At 33.0% G+C, this 27,814-nt stretch overlaps 1 protein-coding gene across 2 annotated transcripts; it reads right to left on the bottom strand.

Moving 5' to 3' along the window:
- Positions 1–697: 697 nt before the first annotated feature.
- On the bottom strand, positions 698–26,169 carry LOC130893835 (proton channel OtopLc-like). Of its 2 annotated transcripts, XM_057800247.1 has the most exons (11): positions 25,865–26,169; positions 23,822–24,136; positions 20,891–20,980; positions 17,065–17,279; positions 15,796–15,879; positions 9,496–9,659; positions 7,643–7,769; positions 7,341–7,586; positions 5,600–5,688; positions 4,881–5,064; positions 698–1,628 (listed from the first exon to the last, which is right to left on the bottom strand). In XM_057800247.1, exons 1-11 carry the CDS (start codon positions 25,888–25,890, stop codon positions 1,129–1,131), a joined length of 2,040 nt encoding a protein of 679 aa, XP_057656230.1. In that variant the 5' UTR covers positions 25,891–26,169; the 3' UTR covers positions 698–1,128. The 2 variants fall into 2 exon arrangements, with proteins under 2 accessions (XP_057656230.1, XP_057656231.1); XM_057800248.1 differs by lacking the exons at positions 23,822–24,136; positions 25,865–26,169 and adding an exon at positions 21,178–21,259.
- Positions 26,170–27,814: the final 1,645 nt, after the last annotated feature.

The raw sequence follows: 27,814 nt of genomic DNA, 5'->3' as shown, positions 1-27,814 counted from the left end.
TGAATGGAATATGATCTTATTGCTTATGAATTTGACAAGAACTGATTTGATTCCATTAAATTTAATTTTCCATCTCTTCGTCTAGTCCTATATGGACAGCTGTTTGTGGATTGATGGTTGCTTCTTAATTACTCTTTCCTATGGTTAAAACAGCAGTGATTTCAGCTGAGGAGGCTATAATATTGTTTTCTAGCTCTGGAATATCAAATTCTGTATTCCACCGTCAATATCTTCAAGTTGGAATAGGCTTGTTCTTGCTCGATTCTAAAATATATTTCCGATATGTTTGATTGAAAGATATTATCTGAATATTGTTTTGGAAGGATAGTTCAAGCTTCTAAATTAGGCCTTTATGTTATCCAGTAGAAAATGAACCGAAATATGTTGTAGACTTGTAGAATATGTTGAAAACGTTAGCTAGATTTCACATAAACATAGAGAACGTGGTTTGTGGACCAACAATATCAAAAATCTCTTTTGGTACGGAATATATTGTTTGATTACACCAACATCCACGACAACACTATGTTGTCCTTCCATAGGTCGTTGGCACATATCCGGCTCGAAAGACCAGATAATAAATTCGTGAGTGTTGGTTTAGCGATAGTATATATATATGAAATAAACGCTTCCGGATATATTTTGAAATAATAATTTGCCACTACGTACTTGATCATAGGTTTGAGTAAAACACAACTTCATTATAAAATTTATTCTAGCAAAAACATTAAGTATCTTACAAATAAAATATGAATTTAATACAAATCAACTAATTAATTATAAATGTGAAATTCAACTTAGTTTCATCTAATTTCAGTATTTTTTAGAATAATTCATTTTGAATCCAGATCTGAATTATACAAAATCAGAGCGCTCTTCTTGTTATCACTCAAATAATAATGATTAGATCAGTTTCTTCAGCTCCCCAATAATAAAAAAGATTTAGTCATGTCTTTTAGAAATTGGATGGTAATTAAATAACTGATTCAATAATCTTATCTTATCTTATCACAAAATACTTGATAATTTTTTAACGTCATGATATTTCAATCGGATTCATCTTATAGATATATAATAATTCATTTATTTTTCTCAGAGTCTTCAACCACCAAAGAAATGACAGTTGAATTACATTAGGGGTACCGAATTCGTATCATATTTAGTTTTAATTTTATAAACAGTTTTCCAAATTTCGAATAAACATATAGTAGAATGAAACCGGTAGAAAATAGCCAAAGGCATAGAAATGTGTGTTATGATAGTCCAAGCCCAATCGCCGAAAAAATCCAAATGACTAGGCCTAAACTCCGCTCTGTTCTTTTCCAAAGTATTTATCGCCCACATCGCCATGTTTGCAACTATTAGAAAAGTTATAATTTCTTTCCCAGGTTTACATTTGAATTGTTCAATATTTCTGCATCTTCTCCACCACGCATCCAAAATGAAAATTGTTTGGATACAAGTTTGTATGAATGAAAAGATCTCGACTGCGACTTCGATTTCGTTGTTAGCGTCGTACGTGAAGCAACAACCAATTACGGAAAATACGCAATAAATAAACATGCCAGTTTGAGCCACCACCAGCAAAATGCAGTCCAAACCAATTCCCGAGCTGTTGCCTTCTTGGCCTATAGAATATCAATACAAATAAATAAATTATGTATATTTTTCCAATTTTTAAACTAATAATGAGGATATATTGAAAAATACTTAGTCTACTATAGAACCAAACACAATTTCAATGTAAAAATACTCAACATATTCTCCTCTTAATTGGATATATTTATTACAACGAACCTGCAACGTCTCTAGACGTTGCTATAAACTAGACCTCCACTGCTTTTATTACCTCCTCGTTGGAAGAAAATTTACGACCTTTTAAACTTTTTTTCAGTTAAGGAAAGAGATGATAGTCGGATGGAGCCAAATTTGGTGAATAAGGGGATTGTTCTAGTAACTCAAACCCTAAATCACGAATTTTTTGCATAGCAACATGAGATTTGTGTGCAGGGGCGTTATCCTGCAAGAACAAAACACCTTCGGATAGCTTTTCGCGTCTTTTCTCTTTAATTTTTTCCCGTAGAGTGGTCAGAAATGTCGAATAGTGATCTCCAGTTATTATTCTATAATTCTGTTTAAGAAGTCCACATCGTTTTCAAATCGAGCACAGATCGAACGCGATGCTTCTACCCTTGCACGCTTTAGGTCAACATTCAAACATTTGGGGATCCATTTTGCAGCCATGTCCAAATTGACATCAACTATATGATGAAAGCGTTCGAATGAAATATTCAGTGCTTCAGATATCCGTTTTAACCCAATTCGATCTGATAAAATCATTTTATGAGCTGCATCGATATTTTCGGGGACTGACTTTCCCGATAGGTCATCATCTTCAATGAAAAATTTACCTCTTTACAATTTTTCACGGTCGCATACGAAGGACATTGATCACCAAGGGTATAAAGCATATCTTCGTAAATCTGTTTACCTCTTAACCCTTTTAAATAAAGGTACTTGATGATGGCTCATTACTCCAATTTTTCGATTTTCGCAATTTGGGTGGACATCTTTTTTCTTTTAATTAATAGCGTAACTTTGGTTTACTTTTTTGACGTCAAACTTTACACTAACACTTCTAATAAGTTATTGTTCGTTGTTATGGTAACGCAATATTTTGTTTATGCATGGAACTGGTCTAGGCTAACTAGATATCAATACATCCTCGTAATTCTAGGACCTATGCAGTTGATACAGTAAAAAAAAAAGTATATAAATGCTTATAGTATGTTGTGGCTGTTTATATGAAGTCAATTTCTAAGTAATTATTTTGTCTACAAACTAGAGATTTCTAGGAAAAAAATTATAGGATATGAGCAGCCATAAATTCAGTATATAAGTCGTAGTAAACACATAGGATTAGCGTATTTAAATAAATTAGTATGTTAAGAATTAGATAAGTGTTTAGTAATTAATCTTAGTGCATAGTTTGGTGAATAGGGAATAGTTAAGTGTATTTAATATTGATATATGAATAAATTATTTAAGTACGTAAGAAACAACCGTTAGAAACTGTAATTAAATAAGAAAAATATCACAACACAGGAATTTTGATAACCTTCAAACTAAAACAAATTCTTGTAATATGAAATAAGATTTTATAGAAATAAGATCTCATTGTCATGATAATAGTAGTTTATATTCAATGGTATCAGTACCAATTGAAGTAGAAAAGTAGTTGTATCTCTAATTTTGTATAAAATAAAAAAATAATAGAATTAAATGAAATGAAAAATAATCAAAATTTGAAAATTCTAAAAAGTAGCCAACTAACAACAAAAGAATCACAGGAGATAAAGAAGAATTATTGTTAGACACTCGAATAAACTGTTCTAGGTCGATTGCGGATAGCCTCTTAAATCCTTACTTACAAATCGCCGTTATTGGTAAGATTACTCTTAACCGATCCTGTGGATAAAATCGAAATAGATAAGATCTGGAGATTAGGTTCAAACTAGAAATTATAGTTCCCTCCATTCCTTTATAAATAAGCTGTACAATCAACTAGTTTAAAAAACATATTTTGCCTTACTTTCAAGGGTGCATCTTCTAATTGAAATAACAACCAGCGAAATAAATAAACCAGCAGCTTTTTGGGGTTGAAATCAAGTTTCCACAATATAAATTGAGACTCGAATACCATTGAAAAAATAGGAAATTACGAAAATTTATCATCAAATCTGGAAAAAGGACTAATAATTCAAGCATATAAGTTGCTATTTTATGGTGATAGTGAATGGGTTTCATTGATGTTCATATCTCTTATCTAATTTAGTTCAGTTGTATTCTTATTATGAAATTTGTCGATTTAGGGACTAAATTATTGATATCAGAGTTATTTGCTTGTCAAACTAAAGCAGTATATTTCTTTCTATGATTGGTAGAGCCTATTCAATCAACAACCGACAGCTTTAAATGTTTTCCTATCTTTATTTATCAGTTTTGTTGTGAATTTTGGCTATCGATCTGATATGAACTCCACTGTTTGTCCTTAACCTGCAGAGTTGTGTAGCAAAAAGTTGTGTCCACCGATTTTTTTTCGATCGTTTCGTTTGTTGTTTTTGCAACGCCGCAAAAGAGCTCTGGTCCTGGCTTAGACCCAGCTTCTTTGGCCATATCGTCTGCTTTTTCGTTTCCATTGTCCATACTATTGTCACTGGCCTTGTTTATTGTCCACACATCATACCAGATTAGAGTTAAGAGACATCTAGTTATTCTTTAGTGATTTTGGTTCTAACGACCAAATAATGTCGGTAAGATCTGATGATTGAGTGAAGCACTTTTATTAAATTGATGTTTTTGTTCATTACTAACTTTCCGATAAGTTTTTCACTTGTTTCATTTTCTCGTGGCTAGAAAGTACTCTACAGAGTAAATGGAAATAGATAAAAGATTGATTTCAGATAGTAGGACTCATTATGCAGTGTCAAAAACCTTACATAATATGATAATATGATGTTTCGTTCATGTTCACAGTGTTGTTGATGGTTAACATTTTTTTGTTCATTCCAATTATCATATTCATACCTCCCTTTTCTCCATAGAATACCAAAAAGTGAGTATACTGAGGCATTGAAATCAGCTGAAAGGTTTGATTGGTTAGTAGGTATATTAATACCATAAAATCAGATACCACTCAAACGTCGACAAATTCCAAATCGCCAAAGTTATTATGAAATTTTATGAAAAAACACAAGGAACACCGTTCTGGTGAAGTAACAAATAACTGCCTAATAATATGTTTTCAATCGCTTCCGCTAGTGAAATCATTATTCTATAATACTTAAATTGAAGCAGGGATAGTTCTATCCAAAACTTACCATTTTTCCGGTCGTATTTGAAGTGTCGCATCTTTATCATTGCCACGATAACAGCCAAAGTAGTTACGACATACAAAGATAATTCTACGACGTTAACCTCGAATATAGCAACTTTTTCGTTTTGTCGTTTGGTATTTGTCAGAACAAAGAACATTATTAGTGAAATGATGGTTAATACAATCACCTAAAATACAGAAATCACAGCGTAAGCTACTAATGCGTCCACAAACAAAAAATTACTACTCCATGTAGCAATAGATGTGAGTCCTGAAATTGGAGGATTTTTTAAGAAATTTCCGGCCCAACAAAGGAACAATAATTTTCCCGCACACTCATTTATAGTATCCTTCCAAATAATCGGTGCTGTCATCTATCCTCTCTCTCCCCTACAAGTGAATATTCAAGGTTGGGAAATAGGACAAAATCAATAAAGCTCAGTTCAGGTGAATACGGTGGGTAGACAAACAATTCAATGTGGTGCGTCGTCCTAATATAAAAACATGGCATCCATTTTCAGAAATGAGATTGATTGAGCAACTTCTTTCAACAACTTAAATTTGCACATATTGATTCAAGTTGCTTATAACAAAATAGTTACGTAGCTAGATATTAAGTTTTTCTGTCTCCCATAGACATAACGTAGCTGGTAGGTTCTCCACCAGCTACACCTCGTTCTGAAAACTGTACTAACCAAGTGAAACGACATAAAATATACTCACTAATATGCCTGCAAATAGACCTTTGTGCGCATTGGAGCAATCGATAGTAAAATGGTGATTCGGATTTATAACTTTACCTCCAAATTGATCTAAAAATAGAAAGAATAGAAATAGAAATATTCATTGTGAGAAGAAACTAATATATGTATTTTTGTAAATTACAATTGAAATTAAATCATGGTACTGGATTCTATGAACTTCATTACTCCAGGTTTGTTTCAACCTGCTAGTCTAGATCGTTCTTGGAACGGCCACGGAAGCGTTTAAATGATATTTTCTGCGCAATCTCTGGTTATGCATGGTTCTTGTAACTGTACTTGCTACCAACCCAGCATCGAAAAGATCCTTCCGGAAACGGTTCACAAACGATACTAAGTCGGAACACAAATAAGGATCGTTCGTATAGAGGTAACTGCCTTGTTGAAACAAACCTTATATATGTATATTTAATACGAGGTAATTCAGATCTATGTATATTAATTTCTAGTACGTCCAAATAATACGTAATAAGGCTACTGCTTCATACACACTTTTTCAACTGCAGAAGAAAAAAAATACAACTCCCCAAATAGAGCATATTTTGAGAACGATAAAAGAGAACCTATACAACTTTGTATATTCCAGATGCCACGAAACTAGAGGATTAGGAGCTGGCAACACAACTTTTTTAATCCTCAAAAAGTAAGCTCTGACTGTAGTGAGTCGCTGCTATTACAGAATAAAAAGTGATACATACGATTTGCCAGTCTTCAATGGCTGCAACGCGCAATTGGTGATGTAAATCCTTAATAATTAGATGCGTTCTAGAGGCAGCTAAGCAGTGATATATTAAAAACAACTCACACTTAGATATGTTAAAAAGGATGGGGACTTATCTACGGAAAGCCGGGATGGTTGCAGTCCTCAAATGAGTTTCAAGTTGTCGAAAAGATGTTTATAAGTAATAAGGATGCTAGACCCTTGATTGCCACTAAACTCTAACTTGGCATCTGTAGAACAGCAAATATATACAAATATTTACAAATTTACATTTAATTTAACCTTCAGTAGCGGTTATAGAACGTAGGTAGAGGACGTTTTAGAGAAATTTTATTCAATGTTTTGAATGTAGTAGAAGGTCGACAAAAAATTGATGTCTTCAAGAACGTGATACTAAAACAGAAGTAACTACTGATCCACAACAAGTGAAAGAGATAATATAAAAAATATTTCATGAAAAACGTAACAAAGCGATTGATATATCACAAAAAGAGGAGGATATGACTTGGTAATGAAGTACGTGTTAGTAGTCAATGTTCTTCAAGTACTGTTGGGAACACTAAGAAAGTGAGATATACGATCGAATGAAATCCATGGTATACCTATCAAGCGATTGAAGCAGCTCTTGGTGTTGGATAATCATCTTTACGTGAAAGAAATTGTTACTCGTCAACGGTTAAGAGTCATGGGTAACCCTCCAGAAATGGTGGAAATGGTAACAAATAATGAAATCAACCGTGTATGGAAACACGACTAATTGAATTGGTTATTACGTCACATATTTTTGTAAATGTTTAGTAGAATAAAGCGTAAACGTTGAAATTGTTACAATGACACCTTTTTATGAAAAAAATTCAAAATTCAAATAGGATGAAGTGAGTGGTGAAGTTGTATATTCGATTGTACATAATTCTGGATCACGTTGTATTAATATAAAAATCGAAGTACGTTTTACGTAATGTTTATAATAAAAAAAACTCACCAAACTGAAAATGCGTCATTACTTTATTCTGTTCAGGTTGAAATCTGACGTTTTTATCTTTTTCCACATTTTTATGCTTCGGTTCCATTTTGATCTTCTTCCACATTTCAAAAAGTATCACTGCACAGATAAGACTGTACTCAATAGTACATGGAAACAAAAATGGACTGGCATTCGCAACTAATGATCCCATTATTAGTCCATCTTGACAAAATTTGTCTACTGTTTCCACTGCATGTCGATTTTCTATATATTCACAATAAAAGTTAGTTTTGTAATTATAAAGACCTTTTTTAACCAACCTGATAGATGGATGATTTCGTGCTTAGTTTCAGCTACCAACACGTACAACCATTCCGATAAATTGGTTGCTATCATATGCATTATACCAAATCTAGCGATAGTTTTGTGATCATTGAAATCTATATTCTGAAATAATTTGAAAAGTAAATCGTCGTAATATACATTGAGACATATAAAACAGATCACCCAGTATCACGCATTTCTGTTTCAACAATTTTTTGCATATATTATATTACTCAATAAGTCGTAAGACTGACGCACAGATACCGCTGCTATTGTTAAATCTATTCGTCGTTTATGAAGTACCAATTTTTAAAAGACTATATGTAAAATTTCATGACATTTCGATAAGTCAGAAAGAAGTGAAAACCATTTAAGTGAAGCCTCTTTTGTTATTTTCAAAACCATTTCAAGTGCTAATTTATCATTGCTGCTTGTGATAAATCAGATTTTTTGCGTCGATATGCGACAATGAATAAAATATGAATCCATCATTTCACTCCGGAATCTTAACCTAACCTAACCACGTCCACAGACACAACAGTAACCTGGGAAGGTTATGGCTTCAGTATTTTGGGATACGCATTGAATATTGTTCATCGACTATCTCCAAAAGAAAGAGACAATCAATAGCGAATACTGAATAGAGTTGTTGGATAGTTTGAAAGCAAGAATCAAGGAAAAACGGCCTCATATATCGAAGAAAAAGCCACTGTTTCTTCCACAAGACAATGCACCTATTTACAAGTCGATAGCAACTATTGTTAAATTGAACGAATTAAACTTCGAATTGCTTTCCTCATTCACCGTATAGTCTAGATCTGACCCCCACTGACTACTGGCTATTCGTTGATCTCAAAAGAAAAAACAAAATGTGTTTTTCTTAATTAGTCACACGACGTATTGAGTGATTAATTATGTGTCTTAGATATATATATATCAATCAACATTTAGAGAAAAAAATTATGATTTGTTGAAGTATTTCCTGATGAGATGGTAATTTTCCTCTAGATCTGACTTAAACTAGTAAATTCAATAATACTGGGTCTTCGAATTTCTATGTCACTTAGTATAGTTAAATGGAAATAATTATGTATAGCATTGTAGAAATCGATAAAGTTTGAATACTTAGAGGCGAAAGACGAATGATTGAAAAAAAAATGAGGCTACAAGGATACTTCTTCTTCTTTCAATAGGACCAGGTCCTGTTCAATCCTGTAGTTTGGCCCTCTTCCTGGATCTTCCTGAGAAGCTGAACTCCAGCTGTCGTACCATCCTCTGGTGGTCTGCTTGTGCTCGGTGTCTGAGTTTTAGCCCACTTTGCCCATCTGTCTTCTGGCTTTTTTCTACGTGATCCCTCCAGAATCATCTCACCACATCCTGTACACTCAATACATCCTGTGTATGTGGTTCCCATTATCCTTTTTGTTGTTGATGTCTCGGCAACAAGGATATATAATTTGATAAACAAAAAATTAGAAGATTCAATTAAAACATAATTCAACAATTCAACAAACACAATTCAAGTTATCCAAGATGTTATCCTTTGGCGCATGCGTACGTTTTCTATAGCAACTCTAGTTTACTTAATAGCCATACCTCGTATAACCGAAATTCACTCTTATTGGAACATTAACTACGTAAAGTAATCTCATCAATTCAAGTGCTTAATTTATATTTTATATTATTACTAGCGATTGATTGAACAATTTTCCGATTCTCTAACTTCTAGTAAAATGAAACGTCAATATACATTGATGTTAGTATTAGAAATTAGTCAGATATTTAGATAACTACCAATATCCAACAATATCTGAAACAGTAAGTTTGGAAATTAAACAATAAACTTTACCTTGCTATTAAGAAATATGAATTGCACCTGAACTAAAGTAAGTACCATTCTAGTAACAGGAGTTATGGCATGAAGGATATTAGAATTGCATTCTAGATTATTCTTAAGCTCAAAGTATCGTCCAAACTCCAATCCGGAATATACCATACTTCCAATTCCGAAAGCTGAAATAGAGAACAATATATCTGATAAAGGATATCAAAATTATAGTTTGGAGTAACAAAAAATTAAATGATATATTCGATTTTTATATTATAACGTGTATCAATGCGTCAAAATGGACGCAAAGAAAGCAATGATACCAGAAAACCAAAAGAGGTCATCCATAAATTACGTCACACGAATTTCATGGTTTTTTGTTCTTCCTTGTCACAGCTGGTTACATTTACGAGACTCTCCCCATCCCTAGTGTGATTTTACAAATTACATTTAGAAATTATTTCCATTTAAATTAGTTTTTAATAAAATCAAATCGCACAATTTACAAAACACCAAATGATAAAATATATTAATTAGATTAACAAAAACAAAAATATTAATAGAATTATATTAATTAAAGATATAAACTTAATAATCCTGAATCTATGAACTTTGAATCCACTTCTTTAAATTATTTATAAATAGCTCAGCAGCTACTCATTTTGGTTGTTAATGCCAGGAGCACTATTTGTGTCAACATCTGTTTCATCGAACCTTACAGCATCATCGTCATCATCTGCACAACCAAATTTTTTGAAAACGAAACATCGCGCATATTATGTAGTTGTTTGTGTTGATTCATGGCTTTTTATGCAAAATATAGTCACTGCTAGACACAATGTGCTTGACAGAATTTATTAAATGGGCGCCTAGGCGGTTGGCACATAACTCTAGTAGATCGAGTGGTTTACAAAACGATTGATATCATAGGTTTTTGAGATTTTCGTAAAGTAATAGTTTAAAGTTCATGTTTTAACATTTAGATAATAATTTGAAATGTAATGTCACGAAATTTAAGATCACTTGCAACACAATGTCACACTTCTTCGACCCCCTACCACTCCCTTAACGTGTGACTTAATTTATGGATGGCATTAAAGAACGTGAATGATAATAAGATTGAAGAAGGTAATCAAATTATAGATAAAATAGACGAAACTAATAAAATATAAACTAGTAAATAAAAGGAAGAAATGGAGGCGCAAAAAAGAAAATGGAAAATCTGAAGAAGTATATGAAAAATATGAAGAACTTAGCATAATAATAATTACAGAAAACAGAGCGATTTAAAAATCATAAGAGAAAACTCAAAGAAATTGGAAAAGGATTGAGAAATGGAAAAGGAGACCAAAGAAAAAATCATTTAAGATAAGAAATTGCTAGAAACAAGACAAAAATGATGAAGGGAATTAATTTGAGTTTTCTTGAACACATATTGTCTTCATGCCGTTATTATAGTCCATCTTAAACTGAAATAGAAAGCGCGGTTAAATTATGGAACAAATTCAATTTTTCGGGTTTACTTTTAGTTAAAAATGAGCTTTCTAATAATGACGTCAACAGTTTTGAAACAGTGACATTCTTCTTGCAAGTTACTAATAATTTTTGAGATTAATTTATTAACTTTGTCCCAATTCAATCATGCAGCATCTGTGAATTTTGGGATTTATCGACATAAATCTTTTATTTTAGATAACATCATAGGAAAAAATGTTGAGTCGTGATGTTTGGGGGTCTTGGTCTTCGCCTCCCAAGAAAGCACGGGTTCAATATCTTGCGTACATTATGTTCATAATTGATGGATTGGATTATCTTAAATGAGAAAAATGATACGAAAATTGATTTTTTTAACTGATTTTTTCACAGCCTTAACTTTCAAAGAATTAATTACATTTTAGAATGAGATTTTGACCCAGTAACTTCACATTCATATCAGTCGAGTGCTTATTCATATTTACCAAAAAGGTGCGATCAAAAAATGCTTTTAAAACTATGCGTCGACTTTGCCGAATTTCGGTGAAACATAGACATCAGAAAACTTTTCATCCAAATCTTCTAAAATATGGCTGAACTATACCTGAACTCTACTCATTACAATATTGCATGTCTTGGTCAATTTTCGAATATTTGAATGTCAATAATTCCCGATGTAAAAAGTAAAATTCCCTGATGTTTTCTGTTTTAAATGAAGCACCATCCGTAGTTTAGCAGCTATATAGCAAATATATTCCAATCGAGTTTATATTCTGTTATCAAATGCTCGTATAGACACTCGCTGCCCTTTCAAAATTTCCGTGGAGGAATCGAGTGAAATATAGAAGCTCTGATTCTTCAATCTGTAAGACATTCAGATTACGAACCGCATTGGTACGGCACGGGCGCCGGATGAAGAACATGGACATTGTCTTTGACATATTTGTCGTTGATATGACCTTCGATCATCTATTGAAGATTATCCTGACTATAATATTTGCAATTTTCACTATTAACTGAACTATTTAGACAAATGTTGCCTCATCAGAAAACATAATTTGTTTATTAAAACGTGGATTGTGGTTGATTAAATTTTGCAAAATATGATAAATCTACATAAGGTGATCGGGATCATCATCGTTGAACTATTGATGTGAATGAATTTTGTACGGATAGTACTTTTTGACATCCATAATAACTAATACTGAACGTTTATACATGTTAGTTACCTCTTCTTTTTCTAGGTATCTCGCTGGTACCTTCAGCAATACCTGTATCCGGGTTCTATATTGTCACCTCTTTCCGATCGACCTCTACTCCATGTTCCAATTGGAGATTTATGTTTTTTTACTTTTGCTTCTCACACATCCATTCATTAATGTTATCTACGTCACATGATCTGATGTTTCCGCTTTTTTCTAGGTCTATAGTGCTATACCCGAGATCCGCTTGATAATTTTCGTATCGGTGGTCTCCAAGAGTTGATTCGTTTCCACTGTTTCTTACCTTGTTCAATTATGCAATATGAAATATTTTGAACATTATCTTCTTATCTTCAACACTTAATACATCAAATTTCAAAAAAACATTAGTATACTGTGGCAAAAAGGACATCATATCTTTGTGAATAAATGTGCTGCTTATAACTGGCTACAATATTTGTGTGATAAACCGTCAAGGTCAAGCCATTAACTGCTGGTATCACCTCTTCATTTTTGAAAAATCTTTGACCACCGTGCCATTTCTGCAAATATGGGAAAATGGGGCTAAATCCGGCGAAAATAGTGCATGAGATAGCAATTCAAATTTTGATTAATCAATTTCATAATATTCTCCGTTTTTTTATTTTTGATATTTAAGAAAAATTATCCCACGCGCATCCCAATCCGTGACCATACCTGCAAATGAAACGCTCTTTGCTTTCTTTGGAGCCGGTCCTAATTGTTTAGTCTATTGTTTTCATTGTTCTTTTGTTTCGAGTGTAAAGTGCTGGACCCACGTTTCATTCATGGTTACGAAACGGTAAAAAAATTCGGTGCAACAGTGCCACACACTCCATGGAAACATCCCCTTGACTCTGTGCGTACAGCTTTCTCATGTCTAAATTTTCAGATAATATGTGATGTACCGCATAGTCGACGGTCATCTACCACCGCCTCGTGGATTTTCTTCTCAGTCGTCACCTCATTTGGTCGAGCACTGCAATGCTGGACTTCGTAAGTTCTACGGTCTCGTTTAAACTCTGCTATCAGATATTTTATTGTTGATAACGAAGAAGCAGTCTCGCCCAAAGTAGAATCTAGCTTAGCTTTTATATTAGTTGGGCTAAGGCCCACATATCGATGACCAATTTTTTCCATTAAAATTCATTGATAACTTTCAATATTGATGGCTGCCAAACAAATACTAAACAACGTGATGTCTTGAAACTTGAAACATACGAACATATGTTGTATAAATTTTGTACTTTCTAATACAGTAGTACGTTCCAAGCAACTGCTATCGCCATCTCTAGGTTAGTCCAGGTCCTTCTGGGAACATTCTCGAATATATATCGGACAGAAATGTAAATATTTAATAATGTTCCTGTTCCTTTGAAAGCATGAATTGTTACTTATGGTAAACAATAAAGAACAGCAAACTTTCTAAACCATGCAAACAATTTTTAACGCAATCCTTTATAGGGGATTCCCAGACAATCGATAGAGTTTAACTGCGTTCACAACGTTTAATTACTGGATAAATTGCTGGATTATTACATAGGGCTGTTGCGAAATTGCAATGGAAATGCAGTTAGTGCGATTTACAACAATTATTATTGTTTGTTGGAAATAATAATCCCAATTGATTAATATAGTATATTAGGCGTTATAGCTTCAGCTCGATATACAACTTTATTGTGGTCATATTGTTAATTATTCATTGATAAACGTATGAAATTTGATTCCGTATACTTATCAATTTGAACTATACTAATATGAAAATAATTTGACAGAAATATGGTAAAAAAAAAACAGTTTACTTTATTAAAATTGACAAGTGAAGTGATCAAATATAGTTTTATCAAACACATAAAAATCATTTTTAAACAGTAGCGGCTTGACATTACGTGCCGCTGTCCGTGGCCCTTCCATTATCCCAAAAAAATGAAATATTTTGACATTTTTAATTTGATAAAGTATCACTAGATTTTCTGAATTATTTTTTAAAAGTTTCTACGAATATAGTGAGTTATAGCCCAGTCATATTAGGTAAAAAATGGAGTCAACATCGGAATAAAAATTAATAAGCTGAAAATTGGTATAAACCTTTGTTTCGTCGTTCTAAATATTGCCTCAAAATTCACCATTGCTATCGTGTCCGCGTCTTAAGATACTGAAGATCAAAGGTCATTAAAATCGGTCTTTTGTGAATATCTCGGTTCCTATTGCTCAAATGTGATTTATATTCATTATAAAAGTTGTAGAGCATAAAATTTTCTACAGCTTTTGTTTGAGCTTTTTTTCCATAAAACCAACTATTTTTGAGATAGAGCGCGAAGAGTGCGCAGCGTATAGTCGTATATGGGCTTATACAAGCTCAAGCGTGAGTTACGGTTGTATAAAGTCAATTACTTACTAAAAAATTATAATTATATTATGATTTATTGAAAGAAATATCGTTGAAATGAAAGAAATTAAAGCTTTAGGGACGCTAAAATCCAATTTAAATATAATCTTATTACTCGAAGCTATTATCAAAGAAGACAAGTTTCCAAACGACATAATACTTTTAAAGCAATTATTAGCATGTATATAAAAGAGCAGCGACTAGAGAAACTACAATGATAAGCATATAATTCTTTGCATGAATATTACAAGTCTCTTGTAATTGCATCGTGGCTGCCACTAACCAAAATTCCATAATTAAAAGTATGTAATTAGATTCCTCTCCAGAATTGCAACTTGCACGGCATATGTCCAGCAACGCTGTCGAAAAATCGGCACAAGTCCGGCAACGCACATAAGTCTGGCAACGCTTTCGAAAAAGATTTAAACGAAGCATGTTCGTGATTCAGACAGTTGGGTCTGAGTCATGATAACACGTGCTCCTCGAGAAGACGCGTTTTCAGAAAGAACAACTGATACAAGTTCACGCTTCAAGAAAGGGTTTCTTCGTTCCGAGGTATCTGCATACTAACGCAGATTGCGAAACTATATTTACCGAATTTCAACAATAATTTCCGAACTCGTCGCTGCCAAATCGTTCAACAGTTTGGAAGACGTACCAGAGATTCTTAAAAACGGGCTCTGTTGTCGACATGCCACGTTCTGGACGATCCGTATCTGTAACAACCAACGAAAATATGGAACCAGTACCGCTGGCCAACCAATTCGCAATGTGGCTATCTCGAGAACCTCAAATATTCAATGGTTCTTCACGACGAATGCTGAAACTCATACACTATCGAGAGTTCTTCACACAATTCACGAGGATGATTTCGATCGCAGATTGGAATTTTGCGAATGTAACTCAGATACAGTCGGGATGATCTCATTTCATTTAGTGGTCGAATGAAATGACCTTTAAGCTGAACTGTGAGACCAATCGACATAACTGCGCGTACTGGAATGACCAGAAACACGTCTCCATTTAAGAATAGTTAAACCTGCCTGGGGAGTGTGTGTAGGCAGGTGTCTATGCGGGAGGTTTCGTAGCTTATTTGATCAAGAAATATACATTGCATTGCAAGATGTATCATGTAAAGTTGCCTCAATTATCGATTTAGAGGCAATAGAAATTTGGAATGAATATATAGCTCTACTAGAAGAAATGAATATAATTTTTATATGATAGTTAATTACATACCTATTGCTCCTAACCTCAAGTAGAAACTTCCATATTTAGGGGCGACACGTGAAGTTTTTTGAAGTACTCCCGACTTTCCTCGATCTACAAATATCAATTAAAATCTTATTTCAGCCTTTTTGAGAACATCAGTCACCAGTAAAACTCCCTCTTGAAGTTAGCTAATCTCCAAATACTTTGTTGAACAATTAAATTAAAAGGTAAACAACCACCTTATAAAACGATTTATGGTGATGGCCAGAATCAATTGAAAAAGCTTTTATAAATATATTTTTTTTGTGAAAACGAAATCGATATATAAGTATAGTATATTTTTCAACGACCAAGGGATGATAGTCATTTCCCACGAGTATGAAGTGGGAAATAAGAATTCATTACGAATTATTCACTATACTTAAACAAAAAAATAATAAAAAGTGTAGTTCGAATATATAATACAACTCGTGACAGATTCGTTAATAGTATCATCTGGAATTTGGTACCTAATTCACTTAGTAAAGTTGGGAAATCCCAAAATTACAACCTAGAATTTCCAAATCCTTTGAATTTTATTATTAGGTAAGTACTTAACAATATACAATAGAGAAATGAATTTTCAAAATTGGTGCAAGCCGTAATTTGTAAAATTTAGGTTAGGTTTGGTTAGATTAAGTTAGGTTAGGTTAGGTTAAGTTCGCCGATGATATGACAATTTGTTGTCCTTTTGGCGTACGCAACTCCCAAGGAGCACAAAGAGGAGTGTGTTTTAGTGAGGTGATTTCAACATTGCGCAGTCCGCTGCGAGGAAGGCATTACTTTCCACCCCACCTCAGAAGGTCAGGTTAGGTTAATGGAATAAAATAATAGCGTATGAATTTGTGAAACAGGTCTCTTATAGATACAAAATGTAATATTTTTTTTTTCATTAGTCTATTATATGTTTAGAATGTAAAATATTTTTGACAGAAATACGTTGTAAATATATATTTTATTTTTGTTTTTCATTTCATAATTAAAATCGCGAGCTACTTAATCTTCCGTCACGAGTTGTCTAATCTTCATGACAACCACGATCACGAGTTTGGCACATTGTATTAGAAGTTAAAATTTTGTGGCGGATTTGAAAATCGCGAGTTGGCGCATCCTCGTAAATACAGCTGTCTTTGCTCAAAATGTCATAGGAGACCTGTTTATTGTATAATAGAACTACAATCGTTTCACAAGGAAGTCAATCAGATAAGAAAATATATCTCTATGAATTCTATATACTTTATATCAAATTATACTTACTGTAATTGTTTATCATTTCAACGAGCGCCTTTTCTTTAAGTAGAGTAGCGTACATGTATATAACAAATAATATACTTCCAATATACAAATACAAATAAAAACCTTGATAGAAAAATGTTTTCGCGTTAGTGATAACTTCTAATGTGGGAAACGCTATACCAAGTACGACGATCAGTTTGGCATAAAGTGCAGATAGGATTATTGACAAAGCATCTCTAAAAAGTAAAGTTAATTGAGAGTTCAATTTCACACACAAGTCTAGTATAGAAGAAGCAGTTTCTATTTGTAATTTATCATCAATAATTCCAGAATCTGCTATCTTTATAGCAGCGAAAATTCATCGTTTTTATATGAAGAAAATTTGTCTAAATTATCTGCTGTTTCACTTAATGCGTATGTTACATACAAACAACGAAATTTCGACGAAATTAGACCTTTAAAAGTGTTTTTCGACGAAATTAGACCTTTAAAAGTGTTTTTCGACGACATTAGACCTCTAAATCCCATAGTTTGGTGTTTTTAGATCTAATATAAACTTGAAAGGTAGACAAAATCAGATCTTTAAAGTTGTTTTTAGATATAATTCGACCTTGAAAGCCATTTTTATACATTTAAAGGCCTTTTTTGAAAATTTAGGAATTGAAAAGCGTTTATACATGATATTAGACTTTTAAATCCCATATTTTGGTGTTTTTAGATCTAATTTAAACTTGAAAGGTGTTTTTCGACGACATTAGACCTCTAAATCCCATAGTTTGGTGTTTTTAGATCTAATTTAAACTTGAAAGGTGTTTTTAGACAAAATTAGATCTTTAAAGTTGTTTTAGATATAATTCGACCTTGAAAGCCATTTTTAGACATTTAAAGGCCTTTTTTGAAAATTTAGGAATTGAAAAGCGTTTATACATGATATTAGACTTTTAAATCCCATAGTTTGGTGTTTTTAGATCTAATTTAAACTTGAAAGGTGTTTTTCGACGACATTAGACCTCTAAATCCCATAGTTTGGTGTTTTTAGATCTAATTTAAACTTGAAAGGTGTTTTTAGACAAAATTAGATCTTTAAAGTTGTTTTAGATATAATTCGACCTTGAAAGCCATTTTTAGACATTTAAAGGCCTTTTTTGAAAATTTAGGAATTGAAAAGCGTTTATACATGATATTAGACTTTTAAATCCCATAGTTTGGTGTTTTTAGATCTAATTTAAACTTGAAAGGTGTTTTTCGACGACATTAGACCTCTAAATCCCATAGTTTGGTGTTTTTAGATCTAATTTAAACTTGAAAGGTGTTTTTAGACAAAATTAGATCTTTAAAGTTGTTTTAGATATAATTCGACCTTGAAAGCCATTTTTAGACATTTAAAGGCCTTTTTTGAAAATTTAGGAATTGAAAAGCGTTTATACATGATATTAGACTTTTAAATCCCATATTTTGGTGTTTTTAGATCTAATTTAAACTTGAAAGGTGTTTTTCGACGACATTAGACCTCTAAATCCCATAGTTTGGTGTTTTTAGATCTAATTTAAACTTGAAAGGTGTTTTCAGATCTAATTCAACCTTGAAAGCCATTTTTAGACATTCAAAGGCCTTTTTCGAAAATTTAGGAATTGAAAAGCGTTTATACATGATATTAGACTTTTAAATCCCATAGTTTGGTGTTTTTAGATCTAATTTAAACTTGAAAGGTGTTTTTCGACGACATTAGACCTCTAAATCCCATAGTTTGGTGTTTTTAGATCTAATTTAAACTTGAAAGGTGTTTTTAGACAAAATTAGATCTTTAAAGTTGTTTTAGATATAATTCGACCTTGAAAGCCATTTTTAGACATTTAAAGGCCTTTTTTGAAAATTTAGGAATTGAAAAGCGTTTATACATGATATTAGACTTTTAAATCCCATATTTTGGTGTTTTTAGATCTAATTTAAACTTGAAAGGTGTTTTTCGACGACATTAGACCTCTAAATCCCATAGTTTGGTGTTTTTAGATCTAATTTAAACTTGAAAGGTGTTTTCAGATCTAATTCAACCTTGAAAGCCATTTTTAGACATTCAAAGGCCTTTTTCGAAAATTTAGGAATTGAAAAGCGTTTATACATGATATTAGACTTTTAAATCCCATATTTTGGTTTTTGAGATCTAATTCAAACTTGAAAGGTATTTTTAGGCTTTAAAAGTGTTTTTTGTTAGTTTTCGACTTTTACTGTTACTTTTAGTAAATTTGGCCATTTTTGGGAACAAATTTGAAATCGAAATTATTTTTTTGATAAAATTATACTTTGGAAACTCTTTTTCCCCCATATACTCAGCGATTAACACTAGGAGGTTAACGAAAAATTTTAATCTCAGTGACTGGTAACAGGAACTAACTTCAATGTTTCTCAAGAAGTGAAAACTTCTACGGGAAGGATCATAAAATTTTTTTATAATGTCACTAGAGAAAACCCTATTACAAATTATCAAGTATAAAGATTTGTCAAATACTTAAAGCTTCTCCTTGTACTTCTTAGTAAAGCAATTGAATGTTAGGTTAGAAAAATTATCCTCAAAAAACAGACATATACTTACGTTATATTTTTTTAAATTTAAAACAGGAAACGGAAAGTGTTATTAAAAAGAAATGATATCGTAACTTGACGATAATGAATTTTGGAATAAATGAAACTGGATTACCACTGGACTAAAAATTCTTTCTGTAAAAGAGCACGTTTAATTATCCTACACATAGAACCAGAACACGGTTGGTTAGACGATGCCTTATTGCTCTTCTAATCAAAGTACGTTAACGATTACTAGCACGACATTAATGCTGCGAAGTTCTAGAAAAACATCAAATAGTTCGCCTTATTTTATTGTACCATTGAATAATTCACATAACTTTCAATTCACGCTGTTATGATCCACGTTATAGTAGCTGTATTTAGACCAGCGCAACGAGTAATACAGTGGTTAGCGCTTTTTTCGCGACTTTCCAAACTGTTATGACGATTGGAATTGAATTACAGTATACTATAATAGGGTGTTTGCATGTGATTTTATGCTTTATGTATAATGTTTGCAATTTAATATTTACCAAAAGATTTTATGAACACTTATACGAAGAAAGGATGGATAGGACAACCTCCAGATGGCACAACGTTTCAATTATTGTTACTGCTAACAGGGGATATCCACAAGCGGGAGTCGCAGCTCCACTCAAGTGAAGCTTAGTAGTAGGCGAACTCTTATGCGGGCTGACTCAACTTGACATATTATGTCAAGGATACGCAGACGATATAGTCAACGATCATAGTACCCAACTATACAAAAATGTGGTATGGATCGGTGGGGCTGAACGTCGACACGACTAAGACGAGTAAGAAGTACCTAATTTCGCTTACTGGGAAGAAAAAACTCAGCCTCGAGCCCATCAAGCTAGACGTCAATGAGTGGAAAACAGAGGAGAAATATCTAGGACTCATACTAGATAGTAAAATTATCGAATTGCTTCCTCATCCACCGTGTAGTCCCGATCTGGCTCCCAGTGACTAACGGCTATTGGTTGATCTCAAAAAAATACTCCCTGGTAAGAAATATATCTCAAATGAAGAAGTAATTGCAGAAACTGAAGCCTATTTCGAAACAAAAGACAAATTCTCATACAAGCACTGCATCGAGAAGTTATAAAAGCGTTGGAATGATTTTATTCCTCTTGAAGAAGATTAAATTGATGAATAAAATCGATTTTTGACAAAAAATGTGTCTCTTAGTTAGTAAAACGACTTATTGAGTGATGTACATTGATATGTTGAATTGTTTATTATTCAGTTATGATGTTATACATACTCCCCAATTTTCCTGTTGTGCTTCAATTTCTGCAGTTCTTTGTTTTCCATGTCTTCTTTTTTTGATAAATCTGAAGAATCGTTAAAAAGCCTGAAATACAAATTATTAAAATAATAAAAAGAAATAGTTCGTGTTGTAATGAGTTTAACACTTATGTTGTTTGATTTCTCTTAGCACTCTAAACGTTCTAGATTGTTCTAACAAGTGACTTTATGGTTTATCTAGTGATTAACGATCCTTCGTCGTTCGTAAAATATCGAGTTTTATTATATTGATTCTTCACTTACTCTAAGAATTTTACTATGTCAAATTTAGGGTCCATCACACTAAATAAGTTCGACGAACATGTTTTCACACCAAATTGTATTATTGAAATGGATAAATGACGTATGAAATCTAATCTGTAATTAATTGTTTATTCAATCTATTGTCACTGAATAATTTCGTCTACGTCCTTCGTCCAGCTAGTGAACGAAATATGTTGGAAAATTTCAGTGATACTCACATAAAACAATATTTTTTTTACGTCAGTGGAATAATATTCAATTTCTATTATTTGAACAAACGACAACTTTTAAACCAAAACAATTTTTGAATAAATCTAACGTTAAAGCTGTTAATTATGTCACATTTTTATCACTAGAATTGAGGAGTGCTTTGTATATTTTTGTGTTATCAAATTATCATTTGTTCTTAGTAAGAATTCTCAATTTTGAATGTATTATTTAAAATGGACTAAAATTCCTTCCTCTACTATATTTATAGTACAAGATTTTATCCACTATATTTGTGATCCTGACAAGGGTAATGGTTTGAATTTGTGAACTTATTATATTATCATCTTACTTATTAAAAACGAAAATATATTGTATCCATAATATCATTTGAAATGATCATAAAAATGAAATCAGACAATGATTGTATTTTCATCGTTCCTTAATAAAAATACGTCTTCTCTAGGACTCTCTATGGCCTTTCAAGCATCAAAGTATCAAGGATTAATTTTTCACTCTCCTTTTATCTATTTCTCTCCGAACACTCTTTCCGGTCCGTTGTTACGTCATTCTTATTGTTTTTTCCTTTTTACCTCCTACCTGTGCAACTTGTTCTAGCCCAAGTCTTCGTGGGTATTCCCTTACTTCTTTGTGCTTCTGTCACTTTCCTTATGGTGGCTTTGTAATGTTGTGTGACCGCGCCAGTTTGAAATCAGAATATCCTTTCTACCTCCTACATGTGCAACTTGTTCTAGCCCAAGTCTTCGTGGGTATTCCCTTACTTCTTTGTGCTTCTGTCACTTTTCTTATGGTGGCTTTATAATGTTGTGTGACCGCGCCAGTTTGAAATGAGAATATCCTTTTTACATTCTACCTGGGCAACTTGTTCTAGCCCAAGTCTTCGTGGGTATTCCCTTACTTCTTTGTGCTTCTGTTACTTTTCTTATGGTGGCTTTGTAATGTTGTGTGACCGCGCCAGATTGAAATGAGAATATCGAATTTGGAATTTATATGATCATTTGAAGTGAATCAAAAAAAGAGTCACAACATCTCATTATATACAAATTACTGATCCTTACAAGGATAATTGTACAAATTTATGGAATTATTTTATTATCATGGTGATATCAGTGGTTTAGAAGATTGAATCTAAATATTTTTTTGTATGTTGTAGTAATCCTAGTAATTCTAGCAAGGACTGATAATGTTAAAATTACATATTGGAAATCTTAAATGTGCATATGAAGATTTGAAGTCCTCTTTATGGACATCATCATGGACCAAGGCACTTTCACTGAAATCTCAAGTTTTTACTATTTGTATTGATAGAAGCTTGTCTGTTCTCGTGGATGTGTATCCATCCATCCATCAGGACAAAAATTAGCTTTGCAGCAATTGCCAATAAATCCAGCTATTTTTTAAGAAACCAATGCTATAAATGACTAATTATATGCATTAATTTCAACATCCAGCTCATAAAAGATATATTGTTCACCCAATAAGTCTCTGCATAAACGTGGACGGAGCTTTTATAAGGTGTAACTCATTACCTTATTTTAATTAACTTATCCCCGTAGTAGAAGTCAGTTTAACTATACGAGGTAGTTCTTCGTACACTCCACTTTTCAGAAATCCTCACAAGAAAAAATCATATAATGTGAGTTCGGGTGAACAGGGAGGCCAAGGAATCGTTCCGTTTCGAGATATCACACGATTTGGGAAAATTCATGCTCACACGTGTAGCTTGTGGCTCCCTCTTGTTGGAATCAAGTATGATCAGTAAAGTTGAGGTTCACGATTCCCCATGAGGACATGGCACACCAAACTTTTACCTTGGCTGAGTGGGGAAGTTGATGTTGGTTCACATACCCCAAAACGTTTCGCAGAATTGCCGTTGATCAGTTAAATAATTTTCATTGAATACTTGAATTTTGTAAGGGTGATGGTGCAAATGCACCTCGTTTGCACCGATATTTCCAAAATTTGTCTCCCACAATTTTATTAAATTTTCACTAGGCACAGGCTGATCGCAATAACTTCACAATGAGTACGAAAACGACGCTGATCTGCTACATGGCTACTGGTTTGGTAAAACGCTCTCGTAGTAAACGCTCGGTTTTGTTTTGGATACTGTTCCATGCCCCCTGATATGCTTTGAGGTGGGGAAAACGGTAACCTTGACAACTCGCCCCGCTAACTTTCTACGTATCCGCAACGATTTAAAAAATACAGGATCGATTGCCGCACCTTGTATAAACACCTAAAGATACTGACTTATAATACTAAACCAATACTGTGAACTTTCACTTTACTATTACATTTAAATCTACGTTTTCAGTTGGCACTTCCATAATTTTGACATAACTGATACGCATTCAATGTCAAGGTCATAGGCGTTGGAGAAAACTTAATGTAAATGTTTCGATCATACACTCACCCCAATATATATCGCCTTTGTGACATTACAATTTGTGCAGCTGAGAGAGCTACAGCTTGTGACGGTCTTCGGAGTGCTTGAATTATTACCGAAGCTCTTCGAGAATTACTTCTTGAATTATTAGTGCTATCTGTCATTTGTTCAGGTACTGCTCTATTTGAAGAATTCATAAAATCGTTTATTATTTGAGATACTTGAGGAGCAGGTGAAGATTGATAAACCTGAGATCCTGTTGACTGCAGGGTCGGTAATTGTGGAGATGCAGGTAATGAGAATGCATCGTTTTCTACAATTGGACTCAGTGTAGAGGAGAGGCTGAAAACAAGATAAAAGTTAGCAAAATGTATCTTGATTCAAATAATTTGATAGCTTGAATGAGTGGTTTGGTTAACAACAACAATTTCGTTCAAAGTACTGTAACTATAAGAGGACTGATCCCTTTGCTCCGTCTTCGTTTCATTGACTATAAAAAATTGATAAGATATTATTTTTATTTTGCTATATAATCGCTTTTAAAGTCGCAGAACTTCTCAATTTTGCAGATATTTTAGGCCTTTCTCATCCAATAATACTTGACCTGCTGAATGTTGCATCTTGATTTTTTTTGGAGTTGGTTAGATTCCTCGAACTCCTCACTTTGGCCTGTATCACACTATAATAGTTCTGTGTCATATATTTATTATCAAATATGAAAAATATTACAGTATAATGGAAAAACTAACTTCTGATCTCCTGGAGAGAACATATTACGATATTTCCAATCAAAATGGCGTCTAAGAAATTCCAGTAGACGGTAATAGCTACAAAATTTCTAATTTTCAAATAAAATGCTGTATTTTATCAAAAATGGTGACCACAAGAAACAAACGATTAATTATTTCTTAGTCAATTCGTTCTTCATTCTTTAAAAAAATGTTTTCACGCTTATACTGTTACTCAAATGATTATTTTTCCTTGAAATTAATTTATGGACTTTTTACGCCACAAGACAAAAAGTTTTATCAATTCTTGAATAGTTCCTGTAATGTTTTAGAACTTAACTTAAATATTATTTAAATAGATGGTTTGAATTTCCAACTGCTCACGTCTGGATACTCTCTGTCTAACCTACAATCTTTTCCTTGTATTTCTTTGATGTCACTGTTGTTTACGTAACAATAAACAAATAGTCATTATAGAGCTCAAACAATCACGAAAAAAAAATAACAATGTTATCAAATTAATATGACAGTGTAAATAGCAAAACATTTTTTATAATACTTTACATAATATTTCTTCATCATACCCATATCATCATATATTTGATAATAAATATATGACTTAGAACTATTGCACTGTAATGAAGGTATTTGCAATTTGATCACTGCATCATAATGATGGAAACTTTTAAAAAGATGTCATTTATCTTGTCTATATAGAGTTGAAAGACGGAATCAGATCTCTCTTTAAGTTTGCTTGTGTACATTTGTTAATATTCGTGGTACCCATCATGCAGGCAATTTTTTTGTTCAATTTAACAGTACCATAATAGTCGCTCTTTCCACAAGAGATCAATGATCATGGTTACTTCATTTACATGATCGTTGGTATCCGACTGTCTATCACAAAACTCAAAAGACCACATTTTCACTATATGATATGTGATTGCAGATTCTTCAATGATATCTATTAACTCTTTATGAATTTGAGTTGGGTGAAACTATTTTAAACATGAATATCTAATCACCGCGCATTGCTCGACACGATTCACTTTGGTACTGTCATGTAACTCTCTCGAATTCGGGTTTCTACTATTCCAAAAGCTCATAATTGTCAGTTTGTAGTGTGACTCTATGAATTACAATTTGACGTGATGTTAAATAATTTATTCGATTTATAGCGGAGCAAAGGAATCATTAATCGTAGGTAAATAATTTCCAAGACATTCTACTACCAAATTTGAAATATTTATTTCACTATCAAGCACTACAAAATGTGTTGTAGGGGCTCAAAACATTGTAAATGACCCTATACTTTCACCCGAATTAACATAAAGCAACTCACCTGTTTTCTTCCTGCACGGTGTCCATTAAAACTCCTAATTATATTCCTTCTTCCACTTTCCCTGGTGGCTCGTAAATTTTATTTATTAAAAACTTTATCCAAAATAAAAAAATAATGAAAATGTATCCCGTTCCAGCGGAAAAATTATTCTTATAACTTAGCACGTAAAATAGTTTTCTGAACAAAACTTCTGGAATCTCCGCGTAAAGAGATATTGTGACAACCAATGTGAGACCCACTGATAATGTTTTAATAAATTTCATTCTGGTTAATTTGCAACGAGTGCTAGACGAGAAGTTTTTATATGCTAATTGGTAAGACAAACGTTGGAATACACTTTGCGGACTGGTGTAAAAATTTGGACGATTAATTTTCTGATCACTTAAGTAAATACTAGAATACGTTTTTCTAGATCTAGTCATATATGTTTATATAGTTTTTTATGCCTATTCTTTCATAATAAGTGCGTCTATCACTTTTTATTCCTCTCTGTACAAACATCTATTACTTGACTACAATATTTGAATGCAAGTCACACATAACAGTATCAGTTTTTAACTGCACCCAACAACTTAGTGGAGTAGCAGTCATTGATGACAGTTTTTGTTGTTCTGCTTATTTTGTTGATTTCTAGCGTTACATAAGATCAACTGGGCACGCTGCTGAGGCGTGATCCAGGTCAATGACATCTTGAGACGGTTACGAACTAACAAAGACCTGGACAAGGAAGAATAATAATCAAAATCGCAAATGGTTTTCTTCTATCCGTGAACTACCGCTGGCAAAGTTTTTTGCAATTTGGGCAACCTTGTATAGAGCAATGTTAATATGAAGAAATAAAATGAATATTCTACTCTACTACCTTTCCTTATTAAACGTCTCTATAAATTTAACGAGTTTGATCTGATAAAAATAAAACTGTTTGAGAATCAAGACTTTCGCGAACTACTTTTCGGTTCCAGGTGTTAAAGTAGTCAGTCTATTCTTGTCCAACGCTATTCTCGGTTCCTACTATTCCCTCTCACACAGGAAATATGCAAATTTAGTAAATCCGACATCTGACCCCAGAGAAGACCTTAACTTTTTGTTTTGTATAGATTTTCTTTAACTGAACTGAATTGCCGACCAGAATAGAAGCAAAAACTTTTTTTAAAAGAAACTTTAACACTGTTTTTTGAACTGGATGAGCAATTGCTTGGCAGTACACAAGTGATCAGTCTATCCCATAAATACCCAATAAGATTAAAGTCCGGACTACACACCAGTCAATCCATAGCGGCAATTCCGACATCCTGTAAATACTAACGTACGAAACCTGCATTATGTGGATCGGTATTTCCTGCAGTAGGATGAAGATGTCGCTTATGGAACTGCCGTAAAATATCTTCTATGTATCGGTTTACGTTAATCCCGCCGATCTACCGCCAGTTTCAATATAAACCAATTCGATTTTCGCTTCTATTGAAATTCCGACTCAAACTATCCAGGAATTTCGTCCAAAAGCTACGTTTTCATTTGTACAACACTGCGCGAATTTTTCTGTAGACTCGGCCTCTTTTACCTCTACCATTCCTGCGTACTCTGATTTCGCCTGAATAAAAAACGAAACCTCATTGTTTGTTAGTTCAATTACAGTGGTGTCTGGCAAATAGTGTCTGCTTGGTGAGCTAGGGTTAATTTGAGTCCAGTAGCTGGATTTTTGACTCAGTTTTAGCTGCCTTAAGTCTTCTTCTTCTTTATTTTATATCATCCTGCAGCCAAGAGAAGAAAATTTCGTTTCCAGTTTTTTTGCCAGAAACTGCGATTGCACGGATGTCGCCTGAGTCAATTTTTTTGCTCGCGAGTGTATAATAATTTATTTTGTAAACTAGAACTTATACATACGAAACTTATACGTAATACTTTGAAAGGAAGTGAACTAATATGTTGTTTTTATATTATCAATAATGT

The sequence above is a fragment of the Diorhabda carinulata genome, chromosome 5 (assembly GCF_026250575.1).
Source record: "Diorhabda carinulata isolate Delta chromosome 5, icDioCari1.1, whole genome shotgun sequence".
Classification (NCBI taxonomy): domain Eukaryota; kingdom Metazoa; phylum Arthropoda; class Insecta; order Coleoptera; family Chrysomelidae; genus Diorhabda; species Diorhabda carinulata.
This window is presented reverse-complemented; position numbering and strand designations above follow the sequence as displayed.

Coding starts and splice junctions, on each gene's coding strand:
- LOC130893835 (XM_057800247.1), bottom strand. CDS start 25,890: ATGGACACCGTGCAGGAAGAAAACAG. Junction 20,981..23,821: donor CAAAGGCGATATATATTGGG/GTGAGTGTATGA, acceptor TTTGTATTTCAG/GCTTTTTAACGATTCTTCAG. Junction 7,770..9,495: donor TCATATTTCTTAATAGCAAG/GTAAAGTTTATT, acceptor AAATTATTTCAG/AATATAGATTTCAATGATCA.